Genomic DNA, 18,792 nt, shown 5'->3' on the forward strand with positions numbered 1-18,792 from the left:
GTACTACAGACACAATGTAAAAATGGGCTATATCATAAAAATTAATGAAAAAACTTTTTGGACTTCATTTAAGGTTAGCAGTGTGGTTAGGGTTAGTTTTCAAATCATATTTTAAGAATAGAAATTGTACAAATAGGTGGGGTTTTGCCATAATTCTAACTTTGTGGCTGTGGTAACTAGTGATGACCATCTCCCTGAGCATGACCCTGTTGCCTTAGAAACAGCGGGGACCCCTCACTGTGCCAGTCAACAGGCCTGAGCTCTTCAGTTCCATCGTGAGGACAAGATAGGGATTTCATCCTAGGGATTGGTACACTAGTCTCTTCTCACAGATGCTGTGCCACATTGAGTGAACTGGCAACATCTGATTTGTCAAGTATTGCCAATAGTCTCTAACCCAGATTTTCTCACACAAAACAAATTGTTGGACAAATGGAATGACAGAAGTGAAATTGTTCAGTGAAACAGTATACCCCAAAGGATTAACACTGAAAAAGTACAATAAAGACCACATTGATAAAAGTGAGGGGCAAAGATGAAGAAAGTTGGTGTGGAATATAGTTTATTGATTCTTATAGAATTAATTTTTCAATATTAAAAATGCTCACAAATGTACACAGCAGCAGAAGCAGGAGGTTGGGCTAAGCTGAGCAGGACATTGTTGTGCTTAAATCCTATGAGGCTGGCGAAAGAAGATATTTCATTGTGCTACTTAAGCGCACTGACACATTCCCAAGAGAGCAAATGCTTGGTTTTATCTCAAAACTTGTCAGATGACTACTTCCACTACTCCCCCTATTGGGATGGGGTCAGTGATAAGCTACAGTACTTGTGATGTGAACATTTAAGTGAACACAGAAATGATTTTACATCTATTAGAGTCACAAAACGGAGGTTGTTTTAACGTCATCCATTCTTAATGTACACGTCTTTATATATTTTAAAACAATCCTTGTTTTGTTTTTGAGATACAGATTTAGAGATACCATTTCAATCTATTCCTTTGTATTCTCTATACACGTTAAAGTGAAAAACATACGTGGTCTCTTCTATCACACTATCCCATTGTCTGTAATACATCTTTCCTTTTTAAACATTGTCTCTCCCATTCAGCCAACACATGACATGCTTCTCTTTCTGCCTCTGAATGTTCCAGAATGTTCCAAAACAAGCTGCTCTTTCTATGTCTCTGAACATTTCAGTATCCTACCTGGCTGAACATCCTATTTCCTGACTAAGAATTGTCAATACTTCATTCTTTGAAATAACAGTGTATTAATTAATATCATGTATATTGGCAGAGGTGATTAGAGCAATAACAATAGAAGATATAATATAATTCTAGTGTAGCACAGACGCTCATGGTAAGAATTAAATATCATAAAGACAAAATGCAATTGATATAATTTGTCATTTCTAGTCAGTGTTATTAAACAAAGCAATGAAGTAACAATGAGCCTTTTTAAACCACCCATCTCTCCCTTGGGAACAAATGTTCTATGGCTGTATATTATACATTAGCTAAAAATCATTTACAGTACTGTAGTTGTGGGTCCTCCTGTCATGACATTGATTGAAAGTATGTCCCAAATGGCAGCCTATTCCCTATATAGTACAGGGCTTTGATCAAAAGTAGTGCACTGTATAGGGGATAGGGTGCCATTCTGGAACTCTACCAGATCTACTTTAGGCCTCTGATTCTGACTGGTCGGTGGTGACACAACCATTCAACTCTCCTGGTCCTGACTGCTCTTGTATTCTAGTGATCTCTCCGACAATACATGTGTGACCAACAACCCCTCCTTTCCCATTGTCTAGCTGCTTTCCTGATTGGTTGGTCAGAGAAGATCCCTCCCATTTCTCTTCATCCAGTTTACTGGAGATCGACCAATACAGATGAGCCTCCAATCGGGCCGCAGCCAATGAGAGTTCGTGCGCTGAGCAGGAGGGTGTGTCCACCTAAGGGAAAAATAGGTATGAGCTGCAGTTATCAGACACAACTTGAAAGAAGACTTTCAAAATCAGGGTAAAATCATTTGTGACATGACAAGAGTAAAAGAGGAAACACACCAGAGGGGCAAACGGTTAAACTGTGTTGTTTTGTTCTAGTGGTAGTGATGCACATAGCCAGGTACATGATTAAAAGCAGCTGTTTATTTCCACATGTTGAATCGCCACCGCATCCAGCATGTGATCGCTAACACTTTTATTTATTTATCCTTTATTTAACTAGGCAAGTCAGTTAAGAACACATTCTTATTAACAATGATGGCCTATCCTGGCCAAACTCAGACGACGCTGGGCCAATTGTGCACCGCCCTATGGAACTCCCAATCACGGCCAGATGTGATTCAGCCTGGATACGAACCAGGGACTATAGTGACGCCTCATGCACTGAGATGCAGTGCCTTAGACCGCTGCACCACTCGGGAGCCCCAACACACCGCGGCCCTTGCTGCTTTCAGCCTTTCCTCTTTCTGGAGTGTTGTGTGTTTGTGTGTTCTTACCTCTAAGGTTTGATGGAAGGCGCCATAGTCGATGTCAAAGAACCCTTCGGCCAGTGACATCATAGGGCTGAACCTGTGACCCCACTGGACCTCATCTGCCAGGTAAGAGCTCCGCGCCTGGCACGTCATACCTGGGGGTGCCCCCCCCCACACACACACACACACACACACACACACACACACATCCATAGTGAGAACACATACTCTATTAACCTTCCCTGGCAGCTCACCTTCAGCTACTATGATGACTAAGCAAATATTTTCTCAGTGGGCGGTGAAGTCACTTCCACTTTCAAAGCATGGTGCACCCATAGGTATCATATAATTCACTGTGTGTGTGTGTGTGTGTGTGTGTGTGTGTGTGTGTGTGTCTGCAGGATCTCTGTGTGTGCACTACACTATACAACAGTCTCATAACAGATCATGAGAACATGATCATGGACTAACCAGTGGCCTCCACCATTCCCTCCAGGATGACGACCATTTCGAAGTCGTCTTTCTCCAGCTGGCCTTGAGACATGTCCCAGAAAGGCGAGTGGTGGTCAATCTCGTGGGAGATGACCAGTGGAGACACCAGGAACAGGCGGTCGTCCCCTGTCTCAAAACCGACACTGATGTCTGTCTGGTCCAAAGGGATAAACTCACCTGGAGAGGCGGATAGGAGGAAGAGGGCGAGAGGGGGTGAGATGGAGAGGGGGTGAAGGGGAGGGGGAGAAATGGAGAGGCAGGGCGAGATGAGGAGAGAGGGAGCACGAGAGAGCAGGTGAGAAGTTACTAATAAGACCTTCAGGGCTAGGTTTTCAGTCCAGGACTAGGATTAATCTGTGACCAGGAAATATGCCGTTAGTGAGCATATACTGTACCAGTAAAAAGTTTGGACACAATTACTCATTCAAGGGTTTTTATTAAATTTGACTATTTTCTATATTGTAGAATAATAGTGAAGACATCAAAACTATGAAATTACACAAATGGAATCATGTACAAAACAAAAAAGTGTTAAACAAATCAAAATATATTTTATATTTGAGATTCTTCAAAGTAGCCACCCTTTGCCTTGATGATAGCTTTGCACACTCTTGGCATTCTCTCAACCAGCTCAATCACGAGGTAGTCACCTGGAATGCATTTCAATTAACAGGTGTGCCTTGTTAAAAGTTAATTTGTGGTATTTCTTTCCTTCTTGATGCGTTTAAGCCAATCAGTTGTGTTGTGACAAGGTAGGGGTGGTACACAGTTGATAGCTCTATAAGTCCATATTATGGCAAGAACAGCTCAAATAAGCAAAGACAAATGACAGTCCATCATTACCTTAAGACATGGAGGTCAGTCAATGCGGAAAATGTCAAGAACTTTTAAAGTTTCTTCAAGTGCAGTCGCAAAAACCATCATGCGCTATGATGAAACTGGTTCTCATGAGGACCGCCACAGGAAAGGAAGACCCAAAGTTACCTCTGCTGCAGAAGATAAGTTCATTTGAGTTAACAGCCACAGATTGCAGCCCAAATAAATGCTTCACAGAGTTCAAGTAACTGACACATCTCAACATCAACTGTTCAGAGGAGACTGCGTGAATCAGGCCTTCATGGAAAATAATTCTGTAAAGAAACCACTACTAAAGGATACCAATAAGAAGAAGAGACTTGCTTGGGCCAAGAAACACGAGCAAATGACATTAGACCGGTGGAAATCTGTCCTTTGGTCTGATGAGTCCAAATTTGAGATTTTTGGTTCCAACCACCATGTCTTTGTGAGACGCAGAGTAGGTGAACGAATGATCTCGGCATGTGTGGTTCACATCGTGACGCATAGAGGAGGAGATGTGATGGTGTGGGTGTGCTTTGCTGGTGACACTGTCAGTGATTTATTTAGAATTTCAAGGCACACTTAAACAGCATGGCTACCACAGAATTCTGCAGCGATACGCCATCCCATCTGGTTTGAGTTTAGTGGGACTATAATTTGCTTTTCAACAGGAAAATGACCCAACATACACCTCCAGGCTTTTACCAAGAAGGAAAGTGATGGAGTGCTGCATCAGATGACCTGGCCTCCACAATCACCCGACTTCAACCAAATTGAGATAGTTTGGGATGAGTTGGACCACAGAGTGAAGGAAAAGCAGCCAATAAGTGCTCAGCGTATGTGGGAACTCCTTCAAGACTGTTGGAATCGCATTCCTCATGAAGCTGGTTAAGAGAATGCCAAGAGTTTGCAAAGCTGTCAACAAGGCAAAGGGTGGCTATTTGAACAATCTCTAAATATATTTTGATTTGTTTAACACTTTTTTGGTTACTATATGATTCCATATGTGCTATTTCATAGTATTGATGTCTTCACTGTTAGGTTCTAATTCTCAGAGTAAAAACTCGATGTACACTATGAAAGCTTAAACCAAGTTTATTCTTCCCAGAAGATCAATACATCTGCATTAGACAAAAACCTTTTCACACAAGCTGTGATATTTAACCCTTTCTCCTAGGCTATCTTTACTGCTAGGCAGTACACGACGTGATACGGGCCATACAATTTTATTTCTCCCTTAACGTGAACTCACCTGATCTCACTAATCCATGGCTCACTTCCCTTATCAATGCCTGTGACGTGATCGCTTTCCCTACACTCAGTACATTCCAAGCCTAATTGCCCCCACCATATACTTTCCTCCTACAGATAGCCGAGGGGCTACACCAGAGGTTAAGGGTTTTAGCACCCCTCATTTCTCTATTACAACTAATGATTAATAAGGATTTAAAGTTCATAAATCCAAACCTATCCTCATTATTATTCTACAATATAGAAAATAGTAAAAATAAAGAAAAACCCTTGAATGAGTAGGTGGGACTGGAATGTCTGTTTGGGCCTTATGGAGAATCTACCTATGAACTGTAACATGCAATAAATGGACTTTGTGACGTTATATTTCATCAGCCAAAATGGTGGTGACAATGATAGATGTAATATGAAAATGAATGTCGATTTTGTTATGTTATTAAAAGTTAAATGAAGACCTTATAACGAAAACATTCTAACTTGAAGAGTTTTCATAATGTGTATGTGATGTTTACATACTTTGTTGTGTAGAAAATATCCAGATGAAAGAGAATGTTTTAGTGACGATAAGACTGTGATTTTAGTTGTCTAAACGAGATCATAGCAATTTATAATACCTTGCCTCGTAACTAGCTACGCCCCAGGGAACCCAGAGAGCGTGTCATAAAGATGGGAATGCCCTTCCTACCCTGGGGTATAAAACATGCTGCAGCCAAGGTTTAGGACTAGTCGTGACCCCGAAACGCAACACGAGGTTGAAAACATTACATAAGGTCCCAAAGTTGACAGTGTAGCAAAAACCAAGCCATGAGGTCGAAGGAATTCCCAGCGGAGCTCTGAGACAGGATTGTAAAAACGTTTTTATAACATTTTGCTAATTCTTATGTAAATATCACATTTACATAAGTATTCAAACCCGTTACTCAATAATTTGTTGCACCTTTGGCAGCGATTACAACCTCGAGTCTTCTTGACTATGAAGCTACAAGCTTGGCACACCTGTATTTGGGGAGTTTATCCAATTCTTCTCTGCAGATTTCCTCTGTCTTGTCCTGAAGCCACTCCTGCGTTGTCTTGGCTGTGTGCTTAGGGTCGATGTCCTTTTGGAAGGTGAACCTTTGCCCCAGTCTGAGGTCCTGAGCGCTCTGGAACAGATTTTCATCAAGGATCTCTCTTTACTTTTCTCCGATCATCTTTCTATCGATCCTGACTAGTCTCCAAGTCCCTGCCGCTGAAAAACGTCCCCACAGAATGATGCTGCCACCACCAGGCTTCACCATAGAGATGGCATTGGTCAGGTGATGAGCAGTGCCAGGTTTCCTCCAGATGTGACGCTTGGCAAAGAGTTCAATCTTGGTTTCATCAGACCAGATAATCTTGTTTCTCATGGTCTGTGAGTCCTTTAGGTGCCTTTTGACAAACTCCAAGTGGGCTGTCATGTGACTTGTAATGAGGAGTGGCTTCTGCCTGGCCACTCTACCATAAAGGCCTGATTGGTGGAGTGCTGCAGTGATGGTTGTCCTTCTGGAAGGTTCTCCCATCTCCACAGAGGAACTCTGGAGCTCTGTCAGAGTGACCATCTGGTTCTTGGTCACCTCCTTGACAAAGGCCCTTCACCCCAGATTGCTCAGTTTGGCCAGGCGGCCAGCTCTAGGAAGAGTCTTTGTGGTTCCAAACTACTTCCATTTAAGAATGATGGAGGCCACTGTGTTCTTGGGGACCTTCAATGCTGCAGAATTGTTTTGGTACCCTTCCCCAGATCTGTGCCTTGACACAATCCTGTCTCGGAGCTCTACGGATAATTCCTTCGACCTCATGGCTTGGTTTTTGCTCTGACATGCATTGTCAACTGTGGGACCTTATATAGACAGGTGTGTGCCTTTCCAAATCATGTCCAATCAATTGAATTGACCACAGGTGGACTCCAATCAAATCGTAGAAACATCTCAAGGATGATCAAAGGAAACAGGATGCACCTGAGCTCAATTTTGAGTCTTATAGCAAAGGGTTTGAATACTTACTTAAATAAGGTATTTCAGTTTTTTTCATTTCAATAAATGTTCAAACATTTCTAAAACCTGTTTTTACTTTATCATTATGGGCTATTGTGTGTAGAATGATGAGAAAAATATATAATTTCATCAATTTTAGAATAACGCTGTAACGTAACAAAATGGAAAAAGTAAAGGGGTCTGAATACTTTCCAAAAGCTTCCATAATATACAGAAACAGATTATGTGAAAAGATATATCTGCATCCCAAATGGTACCCTATACCCCATACAGTGCACTACTTTTGACCAAAAGTAGTGCACTATATAGGGAATAGGGTGCCATTTGGGATGCAGACCTTGTATGGCGATGGATGGTATGTTAGCCTCACCTTCCTGAGTCTGTTTAGACTTGATGAGTTTGGCCCTCATGTTGGCCCCTACAATGTGGGAGCTGCGCAGGTCTCCCACCCGGAACATCAAACACAGTTTGTCATCTCTCAGAGAGATCACTGCATTCTTAGAAAAAACCAGGGTCTCCGCTCGCTTATTGGGCTGAGAGATCTTCACAAACATACAGCCCACCTGATCAAAAGATGAAGAAAAAAAAGACTTACATTTCCTGTGTTTTATATACACTGAGTGTACAAAACATTAGTAGCACATGCTCTTTCCATGACATAGACGGACCAGGTGAATCCAGGTGAAAGCTATGATCACTTATTGATGTCGCCTGTTAAATCCTCTTCAATCAGTGTAGATGAAGGGAAGGAGACAGGTTAAAGAAGGATTTTTAAGGCTCGAGACAACTGAGACACGGATTGTATAGTGTGCCATTCAGAAGGTGAATGGGCAAGACAAAATATTTAAGTGCCTTTGAACGGGGTATGGCTATAGGTGCCAGGCGCACCGGTTTGAGTTAGTAAAGAACTGCAATGCTTCTGTATTTTTCATGCTCAACAGTTTCCCGTGTGTATCAAGAATGGTCCACCACCCAAAGGACATCCAGCCAACTTAACACAACCTTTGGAAGCATTGGAGTCAAAATGGGCCAGCATCCCTGTGGAACACCTTCGAAGGCTTGTAAGTCCATGCCCCAACTAATTGAGGCTGCAACTCAATATTAGGAAGGTGTTTCTACTGTTCTGTTCACTCAATGTATATTTCCACACTATGAGCAGTGGTGCAGTGGTGCCTGGAGACGTGGGTATACTTCTCATATTTTGCCCCAAAAAACCCAAACGGCCAGCCCAGTGAAGGAAATGTGCCCTGTGTGAAGAATTCAAAAAAATGACAAATAGTGACATACACTCTGAATTACCTAAAATTATAAATCCCATTTTGGTCTTTCACAGCCAGGCCAACCCAAGCAATACTGTGCAAGTAGGCAACATGAGGTTGGCACCTTAATTGGGGAGGAATGGTTGGAGCAGAATAAGTGGAATGGTATCAAATACGTCAAACACATGGTTTCTGTAGTGCACATGAGAGGGAGTTTGCAAAACACATGGCCACTGGTTTGATGCAAACAATCACAATATGATTCTGCTAGCACCACCCCAACATCAACATAAGGTACTGTGTGTGAAAATTGCGCGTTTCTATGTTTTGTAGTAAAAAAAATAGAGAAAGATGTGTTTCCAATGACATCATCGGTGTGCGTTGTGTGATTTTAACCAATTATGAGTAGGCATTGCCTACTAATTGCCTCCTAATTATCTACTAATTGGCTGATGATCTCATTGAAAACACTTATTGTCCTCTATCTTTTTTTACTACAAAGCAAAGAAATGCGCCATTTTCACATATGAAGTTAATATTTTAAGTTTCCCTTTAACATTTAATTGAGAAGGTTTTTGGAAAAGCCTTTCCATCTACCAGAAGACGGATAGGCTTATCGTTAGCATCACTATATTTCTCCTGTTCCTTAATTGTTTAAAACCTGGGCGTTTTACCTCATATTATGAGGCATGTCTTACTTCTTGTTACAAAGTAGCCTGTAGCCAAAATTCAACCATAGAAACGTGGAAGCAATTATTTTATAAATATTTTCTCATATGTGCTCGTTCTATTGGTTTTCAAATCAACTTTCTTTCCTTGTCTAGCATCCAAAGGCATTATCCAAAGGCATTATCCTTGTCAGATTAGCAGCCCATGATAGTTGTTGCATCTTTAGATCTCTGCTCTTTCTATATTTTTAATGATATTCCCATCTCTGTCCATGACAGTTGTTGCATCTTTAGATCTCTGCTCTTTCTATATTTTTAATGATATTCCCATCTCTGTCCATGATAGTTGTTGCATCTTTAGATCTCTGCTCTTTCTATATTTTTAATGATATTCCCATCTCTGTCCATGATAGTTGTTGCATCTTTAGATCTCCACTCTTTCTATATTTTTAATGATATTCCCATCTCTGTCCATGATAGTTGTTGCATCTTTAGATCTCTGCTCTTTCTATATTTTTAATGATATTCCCATCTCTGTCCATGATAGTTGTTGCATCTTTAGATCTCTGCTCTTTCTATATTTTTAAAGATATTCCCATCTCTGTCCATGATAGTTGTTGCATCTTTAGATCTCCCCTCTTTCTATATTTTTTTATGATATTCCCATCTCTGTCCATGATAGCGCGCATTTTCCTGCACATTGTATTTTGGCACATTTTCGCAAAGGCCTACCTCCGTGTGCACATTGTTGTGCTTAAAATGTGAAGAAATAATAATTTATCCACATTTTAAGCAAAACATTGTGATCTGTTCCATCAGCCTTATTTGTTGATGCTGCATATACCTCCACTACACTACTTGGATACGCATCGTGGGGATTAAAAAATGAGTATACATAATGCCCACAAAAAAAGTGGGTCTACGGCATATACCTGAGGAAACCTTCCACTACACCACTGACTATGAGTTTGGAATAATACTATGAAATTGTAAACATTATGATAATGCTCTTTGAAAAGACAGACTAAATTTTTTGCCTGTTTTGGTGGGATGGAGTTTTGGTCTGCCTGGTGACATAACCAGGCGGTAAATTAGTTAATAGACCAATAAAAAAGAGAGTTCCAAAACTCTGCCAATAACAGCTAGTTTTAATTTTTCCCTCCCCAATAAGACCACTCCCAGACAGTCCTAGCAACATTCTAGCTTGAGAAATGTATCTTAGCTAAGAAGCTATTTTGGTTTCTTTTTGAGCATTTTGATTTAAAACAATCACAGTAAGGTACTTAATTGTTACCCAGAAATGATTTGAAATTCAACCTTAAGAGTCTATTAATGCACGTGAGTTAATCTAAGTAACATAACAAAAACAAATCCTTCAAAATCCGTCAGTTTAAGCTAGAGATACTGTATCAGGTTTTTTGTATGGGCTGTGTCTCAATCCACAGCATCTGCCTATGTCGGCCTTCTGCAGTGGAAGGTGACCCAGCTTCAGCTGTGTTTGTCAGACAATGAGACATCCGAAAATCGGTCTTCGGACATAATGGTGTTATCAGTTTTGCTCTACGACGCCCACAAGTGTCACAGGACTTGTCTGAAGTCGGTAACGCTGATGTGCCAACTTCTGTCTGTAGCGTTCAAACTTTTTGAGCTACAAACTAATATGACCCCACTATGGAAAGGGGAGACTCTCACGAACACGATGTTGTTCTCCATTTTGAAGGAAACCCATACAAATGAATGGAAGTATGGAGGTAGTTTTGTACCACCAAAATAAGGGGTTAAATATGTGTCCAAAAAAATGAAAATATTTCCTGAGCTTGCTAATATCTCCTAGATATCAGACAGACATTTCAAAACCTTATTCCTTATTATACTTTGACTGTCTTTTTGACTATTTATGAATGTGTTATTCAATGCGTATCTATGGGCTATAGTAGTAAAGGCAAAGTTCAATATTATATTAAATAATTTTGATAAAAATCTGAAATCATTTTGATAAAATATAACATCAAATAGCTAAATGATCCATGGTATAACCATCTTAAAACAATTCCATATGTTAGTTTAGTACACACCCGCCCACACACAACCTACGTGTTGTGATAATTGCATTGTTTGCTCTATAACCTGTTAGTTCATATGCCTTGCCACTGTGATATATAAATTCAATCACACCTTTGTTTCATCACAAAACCGGAGAGCAACCTCTGTCTGGTGAAGTCTACAAAGCACATTGCATGTAACAAACAGTTACATGACCTACAGCATGGTCAAACAAGTTAATGTTTCTGACATTTTCGGACTGCTAAACAACTATTGATTTAGAACCATAGAGAATTCCCACAAGTCACAAAGAAAACAGAAGTTGCATCCATTATACCAGCACCATTTCAACTTCAACATCATTTACTTAGTCTAATACAATAACAGCTAAAAGATACCAAAAACAATTTAGTCTAATTAACGTAAGCTAAATATGATGTGGCTATCCATGTTTCTGATTTCTGTGTGTGTGTGTTCGTGCAAGTAGAAAAACACGTTGACTCACTCTACTTGTAGAGAAACGCCAATGCATCCTCCGCCATTTCATGTTGATGAAACGGTCTATGACTCTGCCATACAGTATACGGTATACGGTTTTAGTTTTTGTTGTCCTAGGCTACATGCTTGCTCGCTAGCCTAGCTTTCTTTCATGGGCAACGATGAGCCAGCTAGCTAACATTAGCCTTCTACATCTAGTTACATACTGAATTTCCATCCTCTCAGGCCAGGGGTATCCAACGTTATAATCATTGGCCAGTACGGAGAATTAAGTAAAACTCCACAAGTCCAAATCCCTAACTCATGGCTAATTTAGGAAAGAGACCATGTTAGCTAGGTAGCTAGCCACCAGAGGACAGCAACACAACGAGATGTGTGTTTCAAGTGTTTCTGTCAATGACATTTTGCTTTTGATGTGACTGGTGTGAAGCCAAATCCAAACTGGCTTCCCTTGACACTTGTTTTGTGCCAGGACCATTCACAGTTGAGCTCATTCCGTTTAGCTTAACTCTGATTGGCTATTATTAATTTTTTTTTTTATCAAGGGACACCAAATGCTCATTGGCTTCCCTTGCATTCAATGTTATGCTTTCATACTTTTGTTATGCTGTCATGCTTTCCACCTGGCTACCCCTACCCCGGCCAACATCTCAGCACCCCCTGCAGCAACTTGCCCAAGCCCCACCCCACAGCTTCTCCTTCACCCAAATCCAGACAGCTAATGTTCTGAAAGAGCTGCAAAATCTGGATCCCTACAAATCAGCTGGGCTAGACAATCTGGACCCTCTCTTTCTAAAATTATCCGCCGAAATTGTTGCAACCCCTATTACTAGCCTATTCAACCTCTTGTTCATATCGTCTGAGATCCGCAAAGATTGGAAAGCTGCCGCGGTCATCCCCTTCTTCAAAGGGGGAAACACTCTAGACCAAAACTGTTATAGACCTATATCCATCCTGCTCTGCTTTTCTAAAATCTTCGAAAGTCAAGTTAACAAACAGATCACCGACCATTTCGAATACCACCGTACCTTCTCCACTATGCAATCTGGTTTCCGAGCTAGTCATGGGTGCACCTCAGCCACGATCAAGGTCCTAAACAATATCATAACCGCCATCGATAAAAGACAGTAATGTGCAGCCGTCTTCATCTACCTGGCCAAGGCTTTCGACTCTGTCAATCACCGCATTCTTATCGGCTGACTCAACAGCCTTGGCTTCTCAAATGGCTGCCTCGCCTGGTTCACCAACTACTTCTCAGATAGAGTTCAGTGTGTCAAATCGGAGGGCCTGTTGTACGGATCTCTAGCAGTCTCTATGGGTGTGCCACAGGGTTCAATTCTCAGGCCGACTCTTTTCTCTGTGTAAATCAATGATGTCGCTCTTGCTGCCGGTGATTCTCTGATCCACCTCTACGCAGACGACACCATTCTGTATACTTCTGGCCTTTCTTTGGACACTGTGTTAACAAACCTCCAAACGAGCTTCAATGCCATAAAACACTACTTCCAAGGCCTCCAAGTGCTTTTAAATGAATAAGTACATGCTCTTCAACCGATTGCTGCCCACACCCTCCTGCTCGACTTGCATCACTACTCTGGGCGGTTCTGACTTAGAATATGTGGACAACTACAAATACCTAGATGTCTGGTTGGACTGTAAACTCTCCTTCCAGACTCACATTAAGCATCTCCGATACAAAATGTAATCTAGAATCGGCTTCCTATTTTGTAACAAAGAATCCTTCACTCATGCTGCCAAACACCCTTGTTAAACTGACTATCCTACCAATCCTTGACGTTGGCGATGTAATTTACAAAATAGCCTCTAACACTACTCAGCAAACTGGATCTAGTCTATCACAGTGCCATCCGTTTTGTCACCAAAGCCCCATATACTACCCACCACTGCAACCTGTATGCTCTCGTTGGCTGGCCCTCACTACATACTCGTCGCCAAACCCACTGGCTCCAGGTCATCTACAAGTCTCTGCTAGGTAAAGCCCCGCTTTACCTCAGCATACTGGTCACCATAGCATCACCCACTCGTAGCACGCGCTCCAGCAGGTATATTTCACTGGTCATCCCCAAAGCCAACACTTACTTTGGCTGCCTTTCCTTCCAGTTCTCTGCTGCCAATGACTTGGACGAATTGCAAAAATCACTGAAGCTGGAGTCTTATATCTCCCTCACTAACTTTAAGCATCAGCTGTCAGAGCAGCTTACCAATCATTGCACCTGTACACAGCCCATCTGTAAATAGCACACCCAACTACCTCATCCCCATATTGTTATTTACCCTCTTGCTCTTTTGCACCCAAGTATCTCTACTTGCACATCATCATCTGCACATCTATCATTCCAGTGTTAAGGCTAAATTGTAATTATTTCGCCTCTATGGTCTATTTATTGCCTTACATCCCTACTCTTCTACATTTGCACACACTGTACATAGATTTTCTATTTTCTACTGTACATTTGTTTATGTGTAACTCCGTGTTTTTGTTTTTTGTCGCACTGCCTTGCTTTATCTTGGCCAGGTCGCAGTTGTAAATGAGAACTTGTTCTCAACTGGCCTTCCTGGTTAAATAAAGGTGAAATAAAAAAAATAGAAAAAAAATGGGCAGCAACAATGTTCTACCCTTTTTGACCAGACAGCTTCAAATAGATGGGCTACAAATACAGAGACAGAAGCGCGCTGTTTCGCTCGCTCGGATGCTTTATCCGATGAGATACATTCAGCCTCTTGTGAATTGAAGGAAAATCATGAAACAAAGAGAAACGATACATAAATAATTGTTTCTTTTTTTCTTCAAATGTTTTGAGGGGAAGCCTCAGGGATCTGGTCAAAATTAGTGCACTTACATAGGGCTCTGGTCAAAATTATTGTACTATATAGGGATTAGGGTGCCATTTGAGATGCAGTCCATGAGTCTCACCATGAAGGCGTTGACCATAGATCCCAGTATGGCCTGGAGCAGGAGCAGCATGGTGCCCACTGGACACTGGTCAGTGATGACACGGTAGCCGTAACCGATGGTGGTCTCTGTCTCGATGGAGAAGAGGAAGGCCGAGATGAATCCGTTCACATTGTTGACACAAGGTGTCCATGTCTCATCCTCCAGATGATCTAGATCCCCTCTGGGTGGGAGGCAGGAGGGAGAGTGAAGGGGAGAAAGGGAGAGAAGCAAAGAGGCAACAAAAATGTAGGGTGTGAAAAAACTATCCATTGACTAATATACTTCCACTTGCTTTACAAAGAAGAAATTGCATCATCTAGAGCAGGGTTTCCCAATAGGCAGTGATTTTATTTGGCCCTCAAGTTTTCAGAGCAAAATGTATGTATTATTTTTCAGAATTTTCATTGTTGGACATAAAAGACTGTACGCCTAAATGCATACTGTATGTGATTGTTTCTCAATGTAATCAAGGTTTGAAATTATACTGTTTTTGTCAAATACTATATCTGTTTGGGATTCTTGCGGTAAATTTGCAGTGTTCAAATGATTTATCACTATGTTCTGGGCTCCAAACTGTCCGCTCAAAGACAAATCGGCCCACAGCTGAATGTAATTGGGGACCCCTGATCTAGAGTGATTCTCTCAGACAGAGATACCATGGATGTGTCTGAAATGGCACCCTCCTCCCTAGTGCACTAATTTTGGCCAGGGCCCATAGGGGAATAGGGTGTTTAGAGAATAGGGTGCCATTTGGGACTCATCCTAAAAAGTGCGTGAGTCTGAGCGGATAGTAGGGAATAGAGTGTCATTTGGGACGCATACCAAGTGTCCCCTGGCATGCTCCGTATGAGTGCTGTCCTAGCCTGCTTTCTGTCTCTCTCACCTGAGGTAAGCTATCAGGTACCAGATGGCTCCAAAGAAGAGCCAGGTGATGGCGTAGGCCATAACGAAGACGAAGAGAGAGCAGCGCCAGTTGAGGTCCACCAGGGTGGTGAAGATATCTGTCAGATAACGGTACGTCTCCCTCATGTTGCCATGCGACACGTTACATCTGCCATTCTTCTCCACATAGCGCTGCCTCTTACGTCTCTTAGCTGGAGAGAGAAGAGACAGAGAGAAAGAGCAACAGAGAGAGAGTCAGATAGACGAGAAAGACTACATTGATATATCGACAGTAGAACTAAAGGGACTTAGTAATAAGAAGACAGAGGGGTTGTTGTGAGAATATCCAAATCACTGTGGGAGAAACCAAAGGAACAGCCATTTTGCACAGGAGTAGGAGGAAGAGATGCTGGAGGAGGAGGTGAAACTGTGGAAGGAGAATAGGGAGGGAGAAAGTACACATGTTCGACCAATACGCAATGTGTAAGTGTGAAGGGGGAGGGAGAGAAAAATAGTAGAGTGCATAGTCAATAACCCCCTATCTGCAGACTACTGTGGCACCATATTTCCTATGTAGTGCACTACTTTTGACCAGAGCCCTATGGGATGCAATTAAAGTTAACAGCACTACTACTCACCCCAGCCAAATCTGCCCCTCTCCTTCTCCATCACCCGAGGCAGCTTCTTAACATACTCATCAGATGCTGCATTTGCCTGCCTCTCTGCCAGCTTGGACTTCCACGATCTGTTAGCGGAGGGATGGGCGGTATCTGTCGTAACCACATGGCCCAGTTCCTCGGACACATGAAACACTCCGGTGGACACCATCACCTCGGAAGCCTCTTCCACCAGCACCTTCCCTTTCTCCACCACGGGGAGAGAGAGGGACTCTGGGCTCAAGGTGAAAACAGAGTTCTCAAGCGCCATCAGGAATTATGGTGTGTGTGTTTGTGTTCCTGGGTCCTCGATGTATTCCTATGGCAGACTCTGTCCGATGGTTATTGACTGGTTAATCGGGTTCTGTCCGTCAAGGTCCTGGGAAACAAAACAAGGATGGGGAAATTGATTCAAATTATGATTGTGAGATCATAGAAGAGTGGGGTATTTAAAGTGCTCTGCTTTCAGTAAAAACAATTCTAAAGGGACTGTAGGGCTAGTGTTGAGCAGAACTGATGTCCTTCACTATACTGATTAACTGTATCCCAAATGGCACCCTATTCCCTATGAGCCAGGGTAAAAAGTCATGCACACTATAGTAACTAGGGTGCCATTTGGGGAGCAGAATATGTCCCTCACTAAATTGTCCTCAATACCCAACCCATAAGTACTGACCAACGCCGATGTCTTTTGGGCGTCTTTTTTTGGTCCTGTCCAGACCGGCCGTCTTTAAAAAATGTTTTTTAAACCGGACAAAATATGAACCAATCATAGACGTCTACTCTACTGTGCTCAGTACAGTAGAGCATAATAGAGTATAGTATGGTATAATGTGCTGTATTGTACACTACTTTAGTTGAATGTACTCTACTGAACTAAACTGTACTGTACTATACTGTACTGAATTAAGCTCTACTGTACTGTATTGAATTAAACTCTACTGTACTGTACTCTACTATACTGGATAAAACTCTACTTTCCTGTACCGCACTGTGCTCTACTGTACTGAACTGTGCCGTACTGTACTGTGCTATTTAAATTTGTGAAACACTAGATGTTTATGATTAGGACAGATTTTTTCTGTTTTCACATTGACATTTTGGTCATTCAGCAGACACTCCAGAGTGACTCAGTGCATTGAACAAACAACATATCACAGTCATAGCAATATTTTTTTGTTAACCGATACTCAGAATGTTGTTAGTCCGTGGTCTGTTGGTTTATTCGTTAGGTCAGACTCCTTTGAACACAATCGTGGCAAGTTTTAAAGCTTTCGAATAAGCTAACATAAGTGCATGTGAGTGCATGTGACAAACAGGAGCAATAATTAATATTTTATGTTACAATCTTCAATTGGCTCCTCTTTCGTCATGGATTTAAACATTCTTATTGGGCTATAATGTTTACTTCATTGAGAATGTGTGTGCAGTTGAAATTTGGCCATAGAATCAATGACCAAAAAATAAGTATTTTCAATGTTTGTAAATTAACGTATTTTCAACTTTCATTCTGTACCAAAAATGAACCTGATTTCAACATCCAGAAAACGCGTATTTTCAACATCCGGAAAATGCGTAGTTTCACCTTCCATTCAGAACCTAAAATGAGCGTAACTTCAATGTCTGGAAAATAAGTATTTTCAACGTCATTTTGCATATTGGGATGTCTGTCCTTGACTGAACGTTATCTACTCAACCCATCCCATTACTTTCAGTCTAATGATCTATATTTATGGACTAGGTAATACTATAATGGGGAGGGGAGTGTGTGTGTGTCTGTGTGTGTCATAGATGTCTGTATGTCTGTCTGTTATGGGACACAATGAATTACAGGAATATTTTGACGGAGTAAGAAGGCTATTCTTACTCAGAAAAGGTACAATGCCACTTTTAATGCATTCTGTAATAGCTATAAGAACACAAAACAGCAATCAGGCAAATGTCATTCTAATATGAATAATCATCGTGTTTCATGTTAAAATGGATGCCTAAAGCGCTACCTTCAAGATTATCCTAATATATTTTATCCCATCGCTTTATTTATAAGGACCTTACAGATAGATGAGTCGATGGTCCAATAGTGAGCCTCTGAGATCGTCCGCTTAGGTTAAATTCTACCCATTTTTTATGTTTACCATCCACTCTGATGATCGGGTGGGTTCGACGATGCATCAGTTCAGTCTCTCCTCTCTCACCAGGAAACAAAGGCAACCCCAACCAAACGACAGTTTTTTTTTTTTAGATGTTATCCTCAATTGGAAGTGGGCTAATTATAGAAAAATCCCTTTAGTATTGACAAATAGCCACTTTGTTTTCAAAGATTTTAAGATGGTGGCAGTTCGTCTATACAGATCATTGGGTATAGACAGTGCAAGCAGCACCACCGATCCGCGTCCGATAGAGTTGTATTAATCACTTAAACTGTGCAGGTGTTAGATCATGGACGTGACGGTCGAGGGGATGCTGTCGTCATCACCGTCACTATTCTTCAATAGGCTTGCAGTAGACCATACCGGTGTTCGTGTTGTGGAGGTTGACGTTTAGGAAATTAATGAATTCAAATCAATTTAATGTGAAACAAACAATGTTTTTCTCCTGGACAGCCACATTACCTAGCATCATTTAAAATAAACGAATCGATAGTATTTTTCTAAATTAATTGGTCTTCCGATGCATTTAATTGTTAATCACATGTATTATAGTCTACTACTTTGTGTTTTTTCATATAGCGTCGCCTCTGTGTGCAATGCGAACTCCA

At 41.4% G+C, this 18,792-nt stretch overlaps 1 protein-coding gene across 2 annotated transcripts; it reads right to left on the minus strand.

Moving 5' to 3' along the window:
• Positions 1 to 545: 545 nt before the first annotated feature.
• LOC110508330 (G protein-activated inward rectifier potassium channel 3) lies at positions 546 to 18,775 on the minus strand. 2 transcript variants are annotated; one of them, XM_036966516.2, is made up of 8 exons: positions 18,170 to 18,775; positions 16,017 to 16,413; positions 15,380 to 15,590; positions 14,476 to 14,677; positions 7,443 to 7,635; positions 2,955 to 3,152; positions 2,508 to 2,638; positions 546 to 1,959 (listed from the first exon to the last, which is right to left on the minus strand). In XM_036966516.2, the coding sequence occupies exons 2-8, from the start codon at positions 16,303 to 16,305 to the stop codon at positions 1,687 to 1,689; spliced, it is 1,497 nt and encodes a 498-aa protein (XP_036822411.2). In that variant the 5' UTR covers positions 16,306 to 16,413; positions 18,170 to 18,775; the 3' UTR covers positions 546 to 1,686. The 2 variants fall into 2 exon arrangements, with proteins under 2 accessions (XP_036822411.2, XP_036822412.2); XM_036966517.2 differs by having other exon boundaries at positions 18,090 to 18,584.
• Positions 18,776 to 18,792: the final 17 nt, after the last annotated feature.

Source organism: Oncorhynchus mykiss, chromosome 28, assembly GCF_057628025.1.
Source record: "Oncorhynchus mykiss isolate SJ-2025 chromosome 28, ASM5762802v1, whole genome shotgun sequence".
Lineage (NCBI taxonomy): Eukaryota > Metazoa > Chordata > Actinopteri > Salmoniformes > Salmonidae > Oncorhynchus > Oncorhynchus mykiss.